The sequence below is a fragment of the Myotis lucifugus genome, unplaced genomic scaffold (assembly GCF_000147115.1).
Source record: "Myotis lucifugus unplaced genomic scaffold, Myoluc2.0 scaffold_456, whole genome shotgun sequence".
NCBI classification, from domain to species: Eukaryota; Metazoa; Chordata; class Mammalia; order Chiroptera; family Vespertilionidae; genus Myotis; species Myotis lucifugus.
This window is the reverse complement of record NW_005871504.1, coordinates 618,171-635,463: the sequence shown is the minus strand read 5'-3', so window position 1 is coordinate 635,463 and position 17,293 is coordinate 618,171. Positions and strand designations below refer to the sequence as shown.

Sequence of the window (17,293 nt, the reverse complement as noted above, 5' to 3'; positions counted from 1 at the left end):
TTTTTAAGATTACGTTCAAATTGAGGGACACTGCATCTAAAACATACAGTGGGACATGACATTAAGAGGAAAGGTCATATGTAACACCACGACACAGTAAAAATTACCAAGCAATTACAGTTCAGTGTTCCTGCTTTGGATAATCTGCATATTTATGTGCCAAGTTTAAGTACATGATACAGGGAGAGGGTAAGAGACACGGGTTTCATCTTGGGCTTTTATTGGCAAAACCTTACACCACGAGTAGTTTAGATCAAGAGGAAATCATTAGGAGCATAGCTTAAATTCAGGTAAGAAAGTGATTTTTTTAAAAAAATCCTAAGTCAGTTAATAAACAAACAATCTCATAACCCCAAGAAGATAATAAGTACGTAATTCTGTCAACTTTTTGGCTGCACTTCAGGTTGAGATAAACCTCCACTGATTGGAGAGGGCTCGCTGCGATGGCCTCAGGAGTGAATGACAGGCAGAGGAGAAGTGAAGAGAGAGCTGGGCATGCCTCCTGCAGCCAGTTCACAGGTTACACAGAGCAAGCAGGAGCCAGTGGAGACTGGGAGGTGTCAGAGAACATATCGAGAGAAATGGAGGAGAGTTTAGTCTTCATGCTTGGGATCAGGGGAGCAACTACAGTCATTCTATGGGCAGCAGGCACCCTTGTAAGACAGAAATTAAAGGTGGGGCAAAGGGGGGTGGGAAGAGTGGAATAGGAAGGAAAGCAGGAACACTGACCAAGTTCATCGGACCCAAGAGAGTTAAGTGGCACCATTTACCATGCACCCAGGTACATTCTCTCCCATCATGCACCACTGTTAGGTACCACCAGCGAGCACCGGAAGCCATAGCCAGGGCATTCTCTGCTAAAACATACCATTCATCAAAGGAAGACCACAATGCAGCTACATTCATTTCATTTGTATTCTTTGTTATTGGTTTAATGAATAGTTTTGTAAGGTGGGTAAAAAGTAAAAAACACACCCACCTTCTCGCAGCTCTGAGGGATGTAGGGGGTTTGATGCAGAACACAATGAAATGAGGAAAGGAGAAAAACAAGGGAAACACAGAGAGAGTAAAAAGGCCATATCAAGGCTTTCAACTGCTACTTGAACATTTTTATTTGCTCTAGTTAATCCTTCCTCCCTCAGCTGAAAATGTTAGCAGTACCTCACGGACTAGCACAGTCTTGGAAACAAGAGCTAGCGTGATTTTGAAATTTTTCCGCTGAAGAAGGTACGCATGCCTCATGCAGCAAAGGGGGTCGCCACTGTGAGGAAAAGGATCAAGGGGCTTTCAAAGACCTTGGGGAAGAAATGGTTTCCTTCATATTCTCCCACCTTAGACTCCAGAGAAACATGGGAGAGAAAAGCACCCCCACGGAAACAAAATTATCTCAGACAAAAATTTCAAAATCAAGCTAGATATTTTCCTAAGGGAACCCACCCTGCTGTAACTTAACGCCCTCTCAGTCCTTTACCTACTTCCTCCCCCACCCACACCTTTTGTGGTTATTCATAGACATGTAGACCTGGAATCAGAGCATTTCTACTGGACAAAAAAACTACATGAATCGGCTTTGAAAACGCCAGGGAAGAAGAAATAATTCTTTCTAGGTGAAATGAAAAGCATGGCCATTCATAAGCTCAAAATTTAATCATTTCTATAACTTATAAGAACATACGAATGTATCCTCATTTAAAAATATAATCAGTGTTCCATGCCAATCAAAAAAATCAAACTTTAGAGAAAATCAGTAATGTAAAAAAATATGTGTCTATATATATATATATACATATATATATGCATAGACATATGCACATACATAATGACATATGTTTATAAATAAAGCATAAAAGAAGGGAGAAAATACAATGTGCTATATGCATGTAGCGTTTTATTTTTTAAGTTAGAAGCTTTATTCTTACAGCTCCAAGCAGAGGTCCTGAAGACATAAATACCTTTATGCTTGGAGTTGCACAGAGAATTGATTAGTAGCACACCAAGCAATTATTTCAGGGTTTTAAAAGGAAACAGAAGAGAAACAGCAACAGAAGGAGGGAAAAAAAAGAAAAAGAAGAAAACCTCAAATAAATGCAAAGCACAGTTCAAACAATGCGTTCAAAACAGAAATCAAGATGTAAAAATGCAAAGATACTTACAAAACTTCAAGCCTCGGGATAGATTTTATTCAAAAGTGGTTAATTTTTTGTAACAACATATTTAAACTTTTTAATTCTCTATTCACTAAGAACGCTTCAGCTACTGTAACTATGAGCGAATCGGCTTGCTAAATGCCGACGTCACCACACCGATGGCATGGGTGTCCCCGCTCCCCCTGGGCCTGAATGAAGAACCGGTGCCAGGGTGACGTCATTCCTACCTCTGACATATAGATTGGCAGGGGCAGAGTAGCGAGTGCCCGCGCTGTTGGTGGCAACACACTCATATTTCCCTTGGTCAGATTCTTCACTCTGTTCGATCTGAAGGGCGCCTGTATGGATATAAAATATATTGCCAAAGAGATGGTCAGAGAAGGCCTTCTCAGTCCAGAAAACCACACCTCTTAACAATATGCAAAGCCCTGCAAAGCGAAGGTCCGCTCAACGTCGATTCAATCTCTCGCTAAGGTGCACAGACAGAAAATGATGCGATGAGAAAAACATAGAGAGATTATTTTTTTTTAAACATCATCAATGCTAGCATAAGAAAACAGTATCTCTTTTCCCCAGCAAGAACTCTAGTCATAATTAACACTCTTATCTCCTAGACTAATAAAATGAAGATGGGTGAGACTGCTTCAAGGAAGTATGGCTTTTAAATCAAACAAAAGATTAATTTTTGGTTTTGTTTTGTTTCATTTTGGTATCAAAAGTGGCGCAAAAGATAGGCACGCTCAAAAAAAACCAGGCCGGGTTTTCAAGAAAGTCTTCCGCTGAAGAAAGCCAAAAATACGCAGCGAGCACAAAAAGGCTGCACAAAGCAAAAAAAATAAAATTAGTCATTATATATCAGGAAAATATCACTTAAAGAAACAAGACTCCCTTAAGACATGCAGACTTTTAAGAAAAGAAAGACAGTTTGCCACGACTTACAATCATAGATTACGTTTGCTGAAAAACAAAGAGTAGTTGAATTAGAAGGTTTTTTTTAAAAAAAAGTTCAAAAGCACGGCCTATGCCAGCAAGGAAGAGCCGGCGAACCACTGCTCGAGGACCTCAGGACGGATCCCCTAAGACACCCAGCAAAATCCACCAGTGGGATTAGTAGTGTGGTGTCACAAAACCCCAAGAAAAATACAAAACAAGAATTAGAAAAGAAATGCACACTGAGTCAAAGTAGGAAAAACCAGCAATACAACATACCACCAAGAATACTGAGCACCTTTGGTTTCCATAGCCTGAAGGACAGAAGATCCAAAAATCCAGAGGCGAGTAATCCAAGAAAAAAAGAAGTTGGGGGGAAAAAAGCATCGCTGTCAGGTTGGAGGCGAGTGGGATCGGGCGGAAAGGGGAGTCATTCTTTGACTTTTAAGACAGTAAGAGAAAAAAGAACCGAAGAACAAAAGCAAAAACCTTTTGAAAGATAAAGACAAAAAGCAGACGTTCCGGGCTGTCTTCTGCATGTCTGCCACTGTTCTCCAGACCACCTCGGCTTTGGTCCAGAACAAGAACAGCTAAGGAAGAAAAAAATGATCTTTTTTTTTTTTCTCCGGTTGGACAAAAAAAAAAAAAAAAAAAAAAAAGGAAAAAGAAGAAAAAGAAGAACAAAAAAGGAAAAAGGAAGAAGAAAAGGAAAAAAAGAGGGACAGATGGTACGCTGTGACTGGTCTGTGGTCTAAAGACCTGGATATGCTTTCTTTGAAGCATATCACAACTGAAATCATTATTTTCATAAAGAAAGAAATGAACAAAACAAAGAGAAAAAGGAAAAGGAAAGGAAAATTCACAATATGAGAGTCACCGATCATAACCAAACAGTACAAAGGAAAAAAAATAATAATAAAGTTGATGGACATTATTGGAATGATTCTGAAAACAGGACAAAGATGACAGTGATGAAAGGACAGAAAGAATGAGTAAGATCATTCTGTGAACGTTAGTTCAGCACTCTTACCTCTTATTGGTGTACCACCTGGGTGGATAATATGAATGCAAATAAGATTAGAAAGAAGAAGCATTAGTACGAGAAGGAGGAGGCTAGGGCTGGGGAGAAGAATTAAATTAGATTTACAGAATTATATAAGGTCTTAAAAGAAACTTGAATTACTATACTGGTAAAACAGGAATATATGAGATAGTATTATTAGATCATAAAAGCAAGTTGCATTATACCACAGAGGGCCAAGACCACAATAGGCAGCATTGCCTTTCTCAGAGAAGCAACTGAGTACTTAGGTCTGGGGACGTATAGGGTCAGAATTGATCTTATATGCCTCATAGTCTTAGAAAAAAAATAAACGGACTCAATAATATTTTTTAAAGACAATTTAGAAAATACTGGCTAATCTATTTAAGTATATATATAGATATGCATATATATATACTGTCATAGGAAATACTACAGACTAACTAGAAACAAACACTTGATTGGATATCTTACTCTACTTACTGTGCTACATTTGTGTGATATTATAACTTGTGTACTATTTTGTTTTTTTACATAGTGTTCTTACGAAAACAGTGCTGTGGATGTGTGTGTGTGTGTGTGTGCACGCCACTAGGGAGATCTGGTGTCTACACTGACAGTTAGTAAAATGCATGCCATGCATTTTATTAATAATAATAATCATCATCATAGTCTGAATATGGAAATTAGTGGGGGTGAAGTGCGCTTCAGAACTAAGCACTTACCAATAGATTCTGGAGATTTAAATACGGAGAGAAGAAAGACAGCATAAAAATATTATTATATTCCTTATAATTTGGTACAATTTTTTTCAGAGTTAAAGCTTTATACACTAAATCATCTATGTTACATGTGAATAATTAATTCTTTATTTACAATAACAGAATGCTAATCTACACAATTCTGCTGACAACAAGCAAAGAGAGGCAGTTAACAAGACGCTTTAACATCACAGGACAGGTCAAAAGCTGAGAATTCTGGGAAGACAGGCAGTCAAACAACTTAGAATTCTATACCAATATTACTACCAATGTCAAAGTAAACAGCTTATTAGTAAATGTCCCTACGAGATTACCTAGGGACAGGCTGTACAATTTAAGAAGTTTAGAATTATCTCTATTTTTAATCTAAAGAGAACAGAGGAATAAACTTGAGATGGGGGTGGGAGGAAAGGGCAACGGGGAGAAAGAGAGAGAGAAAGCAGCAAAAGCTGGAGTCTACACCCAGAGCAGACTTCTGTAGATCCAGTCACTGGAGGGCTCAAAAATGTTCAGTGTGGGCGCACACTACTGTGGCAAAGGTGTACATATGCTCACTCACGAGAATATAATAATGATAACATTAATAAAAAATCCCCTCCTTTCATTGGTTCTTTGTTAAAACTTTAAAAAAATAATACATCTGGTTACTCACGATATAACATTTCTGTGTTTTATGTATTAGTGGAAAGAAAGATGTGACCAAACTTACTAAACTTTGGTATTCTTGATGAGTTCAAATGTAGGGACGACAGAGAAAACACACTTTAATAAAATTGAATCATTTTAGTGTTTCATATGAACATTTTGGTTTTAAATGGATATAACCATTGGAACTCCTTGCAAGTTCTGAATGAAGTCCAATGTTGAAATAAATTTGTTTCAAAAGAAAACAGAGAAAGAAGAAAGAAAGAGAAAATGGATCCATCAAATACTGCTAAATAGCAGTAAATTAAAAAAATTATCAAAAATACAGTCACAGCAGTGAGCAATGTGGATTAAACAGAAGCTGCAAAACACACAGAGAGAAGGAGAAAGACTCTGAAACGGGCTATGACATCACAAACATGGACAACACATTAAATAACAGAGAAAGAGAAGAGGGAGAAAAATCAATACCTAAAAAATAAAAATAAATTAAATTAAAAATAAAGAGAGAGAAAGCTAAAAGAAAAAAAAATCTTTAGGAGTTAGTGGAAACAGTAACAAGACCCTACCTGATCGTAACTGCTTAATACGGCCATTGTTGTTGCTTGTGTCCACAGGTAAGAAATCTTTAAACCAAGTGATTTCCGGGTCCGGATTCCCACTGGCTGCACAAAGCATGGTGGCAGTGCGTGTACGCTCAACCACCTTCAACTGTGGGCCCATGTCAATGGTAGGAAAGCCCCTGGGAATTTGATCCTCTGCAAAACAAAAGGTGATACTTCATTAGGTTAGTAAGTCAGATGCCCAAGATTAAAGAGATATTGCCCATTAATCTCCCCCCTTACCATACTCAGCATTTGCTGAGAAGCTAACACACACCAGGCAACATGGCATTATGAGATTAGGATACAGGCACAATGTTGATCCTGGCCAGAAGAGTAGACAGTCTAAGTTAAGAGCAACCACTTAGCAAAGAGCTCAGACACATTTGATAAAGACCCTGTTAAAATGATGCATCGCTCAGAGGGAGAAGTAATTGCAGAATGGCTGCCTGAGGAGGTCACTGAGCACCAAGAGGACGCTCTGAAATGGGCCTTTAGGAATGCGTTGAGTTGGCCAGAAAGATGGGATTATCACAAGTGTAGGCATTAAGATAGGAAACTTCTCTTGAGGAAAAACCCAGCAGGGCCGGATTAGCAGGTACCTGAAAAGCAAGCAGATTATGTAGGCTAAACTATCTACAGTGGGGCCTTGACTTACGAGTGTCCGGACTAACGAGTTTTTCGAGATACGAGCCATCTCTCGGTCGATTTTTTGCTTTGAGTTGTGAGCTAAAATTCGGGTTACGAGCCAGCTTCAGATACCCCACTGCTAGTTGGCACAGCGAACGTCACAGTGAACGCCACAACATCAGCCCAGCATCACCTGTCTCACTCGTTCACTTTAAGATTTGACATATGAGTAATTTGAGTTACGAGCTCCGTCACAGAACGAATTAAACTCATAAGTCAAGGCCACACTGTATATTCAAATCTGATAAATGTTTTTGTAACTTTTAAGTAAAACTATATATGTTTTTCACAAGCATGATGTTCAACTTAAAAGAATTCCTTTGTAGGGAGTTTCAATTCACCAGAAAAAAAAAATTGAGAGTTTCTGTTTCCAAAGAAGAAAAGAACAAAAGCAACACCTTAGTGTAAGAAAATACTTTTCTCCATTCGAAAGGTCTGCACCATTTTTGGTCATTAAAAAGTTGAAGTTTCTAAATTTTGAATCTTCAACTCATCCAAAGTTCACTTATCCATATCCCACATCAAAACTGTCCCAGACCTTAGATCTTGAGAAAATAAAATCCTCTGAAATCCACAAGCGTGGCCCACATCCATAACCTACATTGCCAGCTCTTCCAGCCAGCATTAGAAAGGTAAGATACATTCTATTCCAACAGGGAAGGGAGCTTAGCTAGATGGGTGATAATTATCTAAATTACAACGTGGCTGTTTGTTTAAAGACCACTTTGAAACATTTTGACTTCCGATTGAGCCTGGTGTTAATTTAATCAACACTCCTTCATGACTTCTGATGAATTTTCATGAGCCACCAATTCCAAAATGACTCAAAAGCACAAACACGAGTGAGCAGAACATTAGAAATCATCAGATGTGGCTTCTCCTTCAATGCCTTCTACAATTTCTGGTATAATCCTGTGGTCTTGCTGAAGTCTAAGTGAGGTACAATTTCGAGGGAAAAGGCTCCGTTTTGAGGCCCCCATAAAGTTCAGTCAAATCTATGTGTTCTCCACCATCACCCCACTATACCTTTGGGGTAAATTCAATCTCCGAAATCTGACTAGCAAAGTTCTTTTAAATTGGGCCCCGTTTTTCCCAGCCTCTCATGGATGATCTCCTACATAGGAAATTTTTTTATGCCTGCATTGAAGTTTTCACCATTTTCCAGACAAATGCTGTCTGTTGAAGGCCACACAGCCAAAATCCCCTTCTTTACAGATCCTTTTTTCTTTCTTTTTTTGTTAAATTTATTGTTTAAGTTATTATAAATAGTAGTATATATGTCTTCTTTTTTCCCCCGCATATCCTTTTGAAACTCTCCCAAATGTATTTAATCTTTTCTGCCTCAGAGCTTCCATACAAGTCAGTACCTACATCTGTCTTGTACTTTTTATCTAGCATCAGTTTACCCCTCCATACAGTGAATTATTCTGGGTCTCCTTTGTATTGATCAAGCTAGTCTGGATTGCCAGATTTTAGGAGAAGCTCCAGTATTTTCAAGTCCATGTATGGATACATTGCACAATTAAAAGAGGATTTTTTACTGTACGTAATAGGAAAGTACTTCTGGTAAAGAGTTGGTCAGAGAAATGGTTAAGGAGTAGAGAGTTTTGAAGGTGAATAGTGAAAGAATGTCAAAACACTACCAAAGAATACAGCTCCCAAGAAAGAGAAGATGCCCAGAACACCCAGTCCAGATTATTGTAGGAGAAAACTGAGGGTCTAATAGGAAAACGTGTAGACTCTGGAGATCTACCACAGACCAAGAGAAGTAGCTGAGGCAATCGAGTTGACCTATGAATTCCCTGGAGAATAATTTACTATCTCATCAGCTAGTTAGGACAGGAGACTAAAAATATATAGAATTAGTTCACTTCACAGAGCTACATTTTACTTAGGCTGAAAGACAGGGCTCTTTTAAGAAACCGTAATGTATTCGGTTTCTCTGAATGCTTACACATTGTCAGCCAAGAGGAGGTCTACAGTGAACAAGTTTCAGCAACAGTGGTTAGAGATGGAATTTCGAGATGATTTTTCAGGGCTCCAAGGGAATGTTAAAACTCACATGTCGCATAAACAGCATTTTGCAAATTAGGCTACGCGGATTTTAATAACCTATTCCACTTATTTCATCAAGCTATTCTTCATGGCTTTAAAGGTTCTGTCAATGCATTTACATCTCTAGCATTGTTCTTTTGTTATTTGAAGAAAAAAAAGGAGAAAAAGATCAATAGCTGTTGCACCACATTCATTATACTATTAAGCATCTCACTCGGCAGTTATTGACACAAAATGATTCAAAGGATAAAAATAATTTACCTCAGGTGTTCCAAAGTCAACTCCACTACCTTAGTCACGTACAAGTGAGTTTCTGAGGAAAACGCTGACATTTTGTTGTTATTTTCCATATTTAAAACAACCAACTTACGTTAATCAGAAATCAGGCTGGGATTCCTGAGGTCTCTTACCTCCCCTTGGTGGTTCACTAGCAGTTCCACAGACATGCATGTACATGGCTCTCCTAGTCCTTCCTTCTCTACCAGTTCATCTCTCTAAAGAACCAAGCCAATATTCATGCCCATCAGTGGCAAGTGTCAAAGACTTAAGTAAGTCAAGCCACTTACTAAAGACTCTTAGAAAAAAAATCTAGAATTAATAACCGTTTATAAGAAATGAAGTCCTCACCATGGGGAGAGCTGACAAAATTGACTTTTGCCCTATGGAAAGCAGGCTAATGCAATTGCATGCCCTTCCTTTCCCTTCTCGGCACATAAAGAACACTCCAGAGCCCCTTTCCATATCCACAAGTGCACAACAAAGATAATCTTCCTTGCATAGTAATCAGACAGAGAATGTAAAGAGGGCTGCTTTCTTATTTTTAATAAGGGTAATTAAATTCTAGCCACCCCCTTTTGCACAGAACCTCTTTGCATGCACTTTCTTCATTAAATTTTCATGAGAAACATCACACTTGTAACAGATTCAAATAGCCGGAGCAGTTACACGTTGACAGTTGTGGCTTGTTTCCAATTTGACTGTCAGGTATTTGGCAATAAAGCTCAGTATTCAACATAAAACAAACTGTGGAAATAATGAAATTTCTAATTGGAATGCTTATCTCAGTGGGTGTAGTTTAGAAGATGTTAATTGTTTTTTTTTTTTTATCCTCTACATTTATTAGTGATTTATGTAAAACTGCCTAGGTCATTGGATAACATCAATTTTGACAGCTTATCAAATGTCTGGTACCAGGAACTTGGGGGGGGGGGCGGGGAGATCAATACCCTTTATACCTCAACCATATAAACTTTTACAGCAAAAAAGCAGCTATCAAAAATTAACACATTGTCAATATGTTAGTAGCTTTAAACTTGTACATGAGGTGAGTAGAAAAACATTTTGTCCTATTCATTAATGTGCTCATTAAGCTTTAAAGTGCCTTACTTATCACCGTTCCATATTAATATTCAATCATGCAGAATTAGCTATTAATTCATCAACAATTTAAATCAGACTTGACCTTCACAAAGCCATTTGGTCTGTCATTTTGAGAGGCCATTAAAGGGCATATTACTACACACTTGTGCTTAGTGAATCGTAGAAGTCATACATATTTTGTTTGGAATGGCAGCTATAATAGGCCTGGAAATATAGCTCATTCTTTGAATCTTGTTTGGTGTCTTAATGAAATATGCTGGTATGAAACTTACAATTCCATTAAGGAGAGAGAAAAATGAATGTCAGCGGTTTCCAGAGTTAACATCCCATTGCTGTAGAACTTCTGTTAATAACCCCTGATCTACCGAGGGCTTGAAAGGAAAGTCTGAAATTGTTTTGTAAGGAGTCATGCTTTAGATATCTGAATGATCAAATAATAGCTTTTGCACAATTTTCTCAGTAAACTAATTTCATTATTCATCCATAAACAATTTTAATGATGCCTTCATTTTTGCTCCAGTTCTGCAAACACTGAACCTCTCTCATTTGATAAGAAACCACAACTAAACTGCCAGCTATGGCTACAGCCTCCTTCCAAGGTGGCCCCAAGCAGTTCTTCTAGCCTAATCTTGCTGGGACTCCAAGTGAATTCAACCAGACTGGTCCCAAAGCCTACTGAGATTATTACCTGCCCCTCATTTGAACAGCTATTCACTCTTTAATTGTTTTGTGGCTATAAATTTGGCGTCTCCCATTTGATACAACTCAAAGGGGCAAAACTATCTTATAACCTCTTTCTAGTAGTAATAGACTATACACTTACAAAAATAGTTGTTAATGACAGTTTTTATTTTTATAATCCTGCATTTTAATTTAATTAATTTATCCAACAAGTTTCATCAATTGAGATATGTCATTTGGGGCAGTTGCTGCACTAGAAACACAAATCAGCTCCTGCCTTCCTAATTTTACAGGAAGGCTTCCCTTATGTGGTGGTAGTAAGTTCCCAAGTCAAAACTGCAACCACCTCGCAAAAACCTTACGTGAAAGCACAATGAAATTCAAAGGAACACAATAGAATATGGATCTATACTCTGCTATCTCATCTTTCCAAGACTGAAATGGAATTCTTGATGTTCAAACTAATAATAAAACTCAAGTGAATGACACAGTCATATATCGAGGCAAATACTCTGGGTCTTCTTTCACTGACAGGAGCAAAGATTTCTCAGTGGCTGGATATCTTACAGCTTTAGGTATTCACTATATAATCTTATAGAAGCACAAACATTTTTTTCTTATTATTTTTTTAAAGATGAAGGGGCTAAAGGAACTTTTCATTAACATAATAATATGAAGAATATTTTCTTAAATAAAAGTGCTGGACCCTTTAAATATATTGGAAGGCATGAATTATTACCTGTTAGAGAAATAGTAGTAATCTATACAACAGAAATTCAGTGTGTTTTTATACCTAATAAAAAATAAACATTATCCTGGAAAATTTAAATATGTAGGTCTACTAGTAAAAGTAATCAAACAATAAAATAGATTTATGTTTATGAAAGTTGCATTATATTAAAAAAAGAGCCTTTAAATTAGTTCTAAAAATCTACTGGATAGTCAATAAATGTTGTCATTCATTCTATAGATATTTATTAAAGCTCTCCTTTGTGCCAGAACTGGGCTGGGCATTGGATATGAAGTAATCTGAAAGATCTTTATATTGTGATTAATTGTATCTGAAGGATAATTAGATTCTTTGTGAATAAGAATAGCACCCAGCTCACAGGCAGGAGGAGTGAATGAGACAATGAATTAAGTGTGCCTAGCACTGCCTGACATCTAGTAAAATACCATCTTACTCTAACCCAAGCTCCCACAATAGATTTAAATAGAATGGAGGCATATGACTCTAAGGCTTGGTATGACAAAGCTGCAACAATAAACTGCAAATGGAAAATAATCTATGCATGTAATAAAAAAATTATCTAAACATGCAAGTGAATTGAGAGGGCAATATCTTGTCAAGTAACCTCTTCAGACCTCACAAAAGCCCTCATTTCTCTCTCTGACCAAGATTTCAGGCTTTTTGATTAATCTACAGCATAAATAATACACATCTATATTGTCATGTGACATGTTCTCAAAAGTGAACTTTAAAAATATCTCTAAGTTTTGGGAAAAGAAAAGCTTTGCTGTGAATGACTGAAAACACGGAGCTACTTGAGCCTGCTGAGGGCTCCCTGAGACAGGCAAGGGTGGCCTCCTTTTCTGTAGAAATCATGGCTTTCTGTAGACATAAGACAGAGACACAGCAAAATTAAGTTACTCGTTTCCAGGTCACACATATAGCAAAAATAAAAATAAACCTTTAACTCTAGATTACTTGTGATTTTAGTTCATCATGTTTCCTCTAATTGGAAGTCAACTCATAAAGAAAAGGCACAACAAAAATAATTTGAATACTTAATATTTTTTTTTTTTAGATTTTAAGTTGGAAGAACTAGAGACTCAGGCTCCATCTAGAGACGCAGGCTCCATGGATATAATAATCATTTTGAAACAGTTGTAAAAAGTCCACCATTTGGTACATATCGTTGGTTCCAGGTAGAGACAAAACTCTGCCAGGTATGCTCGCCAATCAAATGTGGATGAGAAATGTATGAAAAGAAAGAATGTGAAAAGGATGCTAAATATCAAATGATTTCCCTAGGAAGCTCAAATTCAGCACTGTGGTTATATTTTTAACCTTCTGTAATTTCTATTTGGTTTCTAGGAAGGGCTAAAAATGGCAGTGCTTTTTTGAGCAGACACTAAAATGCAGTACACAGACCAGAGAACTAGACATCAGTAGACTAAGTATATTAACTCTACGACCTTAAGCCCCACAGGGGTAGGACCTGTAATGACTACCCCAAATAGCTTGTCTAAGAGATGGGACAGATCAGCATTTCAGAGGCTGGTTGGAGTATCTGCTACTTTGTTGAAGAGCAAATGAGTTTTTAAGCTAACTATCCTTCAGAATAAACCACACGATCAGGCTACAAACAAGAACCATTTCCTCCCAGAGTACAGTTCCTGAAGGGAGAGGGGTGCGGGGAGGGAGGTATGTATTATTCTTTTCTTTAAAAAAATAAAGCTTTTATTTTCACCATTTCAGATGGTGGCACGGTAAAATTGGTGCTGTTTTGACATCATGACCGTATTATTCAAAAATCAACGCTCCTTCAAGTGAATTGAATAAGTGACTGAAAACAGAAAAATAAAAAGAAATAAAAGCTCTAAGTCAGTGATTTCCTGGCAAAGTTGGGCTCCAGACCATGATCAAAATGATATTCATATGAGTAAAACTGGAAAAAATATATATATTTAAATAAAGTGGTTTCTAATTATGAGTCAAAGGCTACTCAAAGTCAGAAAGAAATGATCCAAAGCAGGAGAAAAGTGGCAGTTAATAAATGCTATTTCAAATGGAATACTTAATAAATATAAGATCTGGCCTAATAAAGTAATTAGGAACACGATGCAGTGACTTTTTAGGCCTGGATCCTCTTTGCAAGTTATCAGGTACAGATGGCATGCTTGTCTTAATATGGCTATAAATCAATCAGAGGAGCTTTTATCTCAGAAGGGAATTAGGCATCTCTTAAGGGCAGTTACTGGGTTCAGGAGGCTCCAAAGACTTCTCATAGAATTATGCCATGCCAGAATAGAACACTGGAGGTTGATAAGCTGATAGGAGCCTCATTAGCAGCTACTACATATTCAGCACACTAACCAGGTACCCACAGAGCATTCCGGAGCAAAAGGCTCCTTTTTCTGAAATGCCCTTCACATGCTGAGGAGGCACTCCTGGCACAGAATGAAGCACACTAGTTTAGAAGCTGTGTGTGCAACTGCGCTACAAATCATGAAGTCATGTCTACAGGGCAGGACACAAATCCAGTTAGATTTCATTACCGTTTGTATGACCATGGTAGCTGCAATTTCACATGGCATTAACTCAGTTAAACCTCTTTGTTAACAGTGTTTAGCTTTGGCAAATGATCACACTCTTTGGGATCCAAAGTCAGATAAATTCCCGGGGTGGGGGGTGGGTGGGTGGTGGTGAATATCCTCTCCTGTGTAGAAACACTGTTAATACTAGAATATTTAAGTAAATATGTAGGACCCAGGTTTATGCTTCCCCCCCCTTCTCAGAAACACAAATCTCATTAAGATAATAAAATTCAATAAGCATCCACTTCGGCAAATCTAATTTCTTTCTATTAATTTATTTTTATAAAAGAGCACGTGTCATGATGCTTTGTGCATCCTCCAACTTTTGCCTCATTTTGAAGATTAAGATAATCACTTTACATTAATATTGAAATCACAATGTGAATTTTTAAAGAAAAAAATCAAAGCAAAAACGTACAACAAAGCTGAAGTTCAAAAATTGAATTCCTGTGTCTTCAGAAAGAGAGACAAAAAGTTAGAAATAGTAAACACAGAAAGAGAGCTGGGTTTGGCTCCTGCCTCCGTCATTTTTGGCTTTGTAAAAGTTGGGAATTCTCATGAGCTCAAATCAAAGAAGGCCAAGAAAAACATTCATCCTGGCTGCCTCACTGTGTTGTGTTGAATATAAATAAAAATAAAAATTTAAGCCATCAAATGTTATATGAAACAGAAAACTGGACTGGACTGTATGGTGAATTGGAATCAGAGGTACTGGCATGAACTCCTGGTTTTAAAAATATACACATTGATATAGAAATGAATATAATTGTAAATGAGTGTGCATACACACAGACACCCCCTCTTTATAAAAACTTACCAAAATATCTCCCCCTGCTCTGTGACTCAAGAGTGGCACTAAAGGATAGCAATGGCCACACCTAACATCCAGATCTGTTTTCTAAATATGATTCTCTAGTAAAAAGAAATAGCGCTCCTTGGAGAAATGCCTGATTCCATACAGCACAGGACAAGGAAAGGTCCCGGGTTCGATTCCAGTCAAGGGCACATGCCCGGGTTGCGGGGACAATCTCCAGTAGGGGGCATGCAGGAGGCAGCTGTTCAATGATTCTCATCATTGATGTTTCTATCTTTCTCTCCCTCTCCATTCCTCTCTGGAATCAATAATATATAAATACAAAAGACTGAGAAAATACCCCAGATTGAAAATGTCAAATGAAAACATCAAATATTATATAAATCATTTCACTGTAAATAATGAAAACTACAAGAGCATATAAATAAGCCTTTGACCATCTTATGATACAATTGTATTATCTATGGAGGTAAGTTTCCTCTCAATACAGATAATTTTCTATTTATATGGCAAAAGTGAGCCTGAATTTAACACCAAAGATTACCTAATGGAACTTGTTTATATTTGTCAGTGTATGAGACTTTTTCTTAAAAGTATTTGGAGTCACAAGCAGTCAATTTATAAAACTACCCAAAGAAACCTAACTATAATTTGTTTATTTTTTCAATTTTTGAACTTTTCTTTCTCTTTATATAAGCTTACTAAAAATGTCATATTTACATGCAAACATAGGGTAGAAATTTATTCAGTATGTTTTAATATATCAAAATATTAATGTCTGACCTCAACAGGAGGTCAGACATCTAGAAAATAACCAGATAGGAAAAATGCTACCAAAAATGACTGAAATCAGGACTCAAAATTACATGAACGAATCTCTTATCCTTTGCTGCTAAAAGAGGTATCAGGCCCCTACACGTAAGATTTTAAAGGCTTGACTTTATTTAATAGTATATTAAATTCAGCAAATTAGAAAAAAAAAAATCCAGGCAAAGCCTGAGGGGATTACATAAAGGATTGCGGTCTTTTTCCTAAAAGCAACAGGAAGGTAAAGAAACGTTTTAAAGATAGAGGTAAGTGTGTGGGCTGGTAAGTGCTTGTAAACAAGTGTGTTAGAGGGGTATGTTGCTTATCAAAGTTCCATTTTGAAAAACACCCTTTTAACTAGTGTGAAAAATACATTGGGGCAGGGAAAACTGGGGTGGGGGTGAGGGGATATAGGGAGGCCAAAGGAGGTGACTGTGATAGCCCAGTGACAAAAATCAGGTAAACTTCCGCCAGGAAAGTGGTGGAGAAGAAGAGCAGAAGTAGAGAGAGTTGAGACTATTTTTTAATTTCAGTTTTATTGAGATATAATTGACAAAATAGTAAGATATTTAAAGTGTATATCATGGCCATGACTTATATATAAATGCATTGTGAGAGTTGTGAATAACTTGAAGGTCACACTGATAGGGTCTGCTAGTATTCTGAGGATACGGAATGAGGGAGGATTATCCTCAGGGATGGTTTCCTAAAGACATGGGACAGATTTGTGTAATATATTTCCAGTCATGCCTTCCCCTGGAGAACAATGCCATGCATTTGAGGTACCTATGTAACAGATGGCATGAGCCCCTGCAGGCTGGGCTCTGTCTTTGCCTCACCAGTGTAACCCCCAGGGTGGAGCACAGGGCCAAGCCCAAAGTAACTACATGCCAAATGCATACTGACCCACCGGTACCCTCAGAAACCGGCCCACGGGCTGGAATATTAAGCCATAAGCTTCCTTACGTGCTCCATCTCAGGGGGAGGGCAAGAAAGGACTGCCTCTGCCTGCAACAGTGTGAGCTCAGCACTCTGACTGTGGATGTGCCGGAGGCTCCCTGGGCACCAGTCTAGAATATGATGAAGATGCCTATGGGTTTGTATCCATTTTCCCCAACAACAGCACAATTCCTGCAATCTGAAGACAGCTGACACGCCAGAGGAAGTTTTCCCTTAGCCACAGAAGAGCATCACGGTCCGTGGCCTCCTGATTGAAAGGGGAATAATCTGAGCTGTATTCCTATGAAGACATGCCATTAAGAACCTCTTCAAGGACAACGTGTGGCTATCACATTTTAATATGCTACCTGCCAATTCAATAGATACGGGTTTCCAATAACAAGGTATTCAGAAGTGATACAATAACCTTTCTCTTACATATGGAAACACCCAGACTTGTTCATTTTCATTTAGTTGCA

General features: G+C 37.8%; 1 protein-coding gene across 1 annotated transcript in view; it reads right to left on the bottom strand.

Moving 5' to 3' along the window:
• The window catches only part of LOC102438469 (receptor-type tyrosine-protein phosphatase delta), a gene marked incomplete at its 3' end in the record, with an annotated part of 280,712 nt that overhangs the window by 83,824 nt on the left and 179,595 nt on the right, over window positions 1-17,293 (bottom strand). The window contains exons 4-5 of the mRNA XM_023744373.1: window positions 6,095-6,283; window positions 2,375-2,485 (exon numbers count right to left, since the gene is read on the bottom strand). Of these exons, the coding sequence (XP_023600141.1) occupies window positions 2,375-2,485; window positions 6,095-6,283 (300 nt within the window). The remainder of the gene's footprint in view (window positions 1-2,374; window positions 2,486-6,094; window positions 6,284-17,293) is intronic.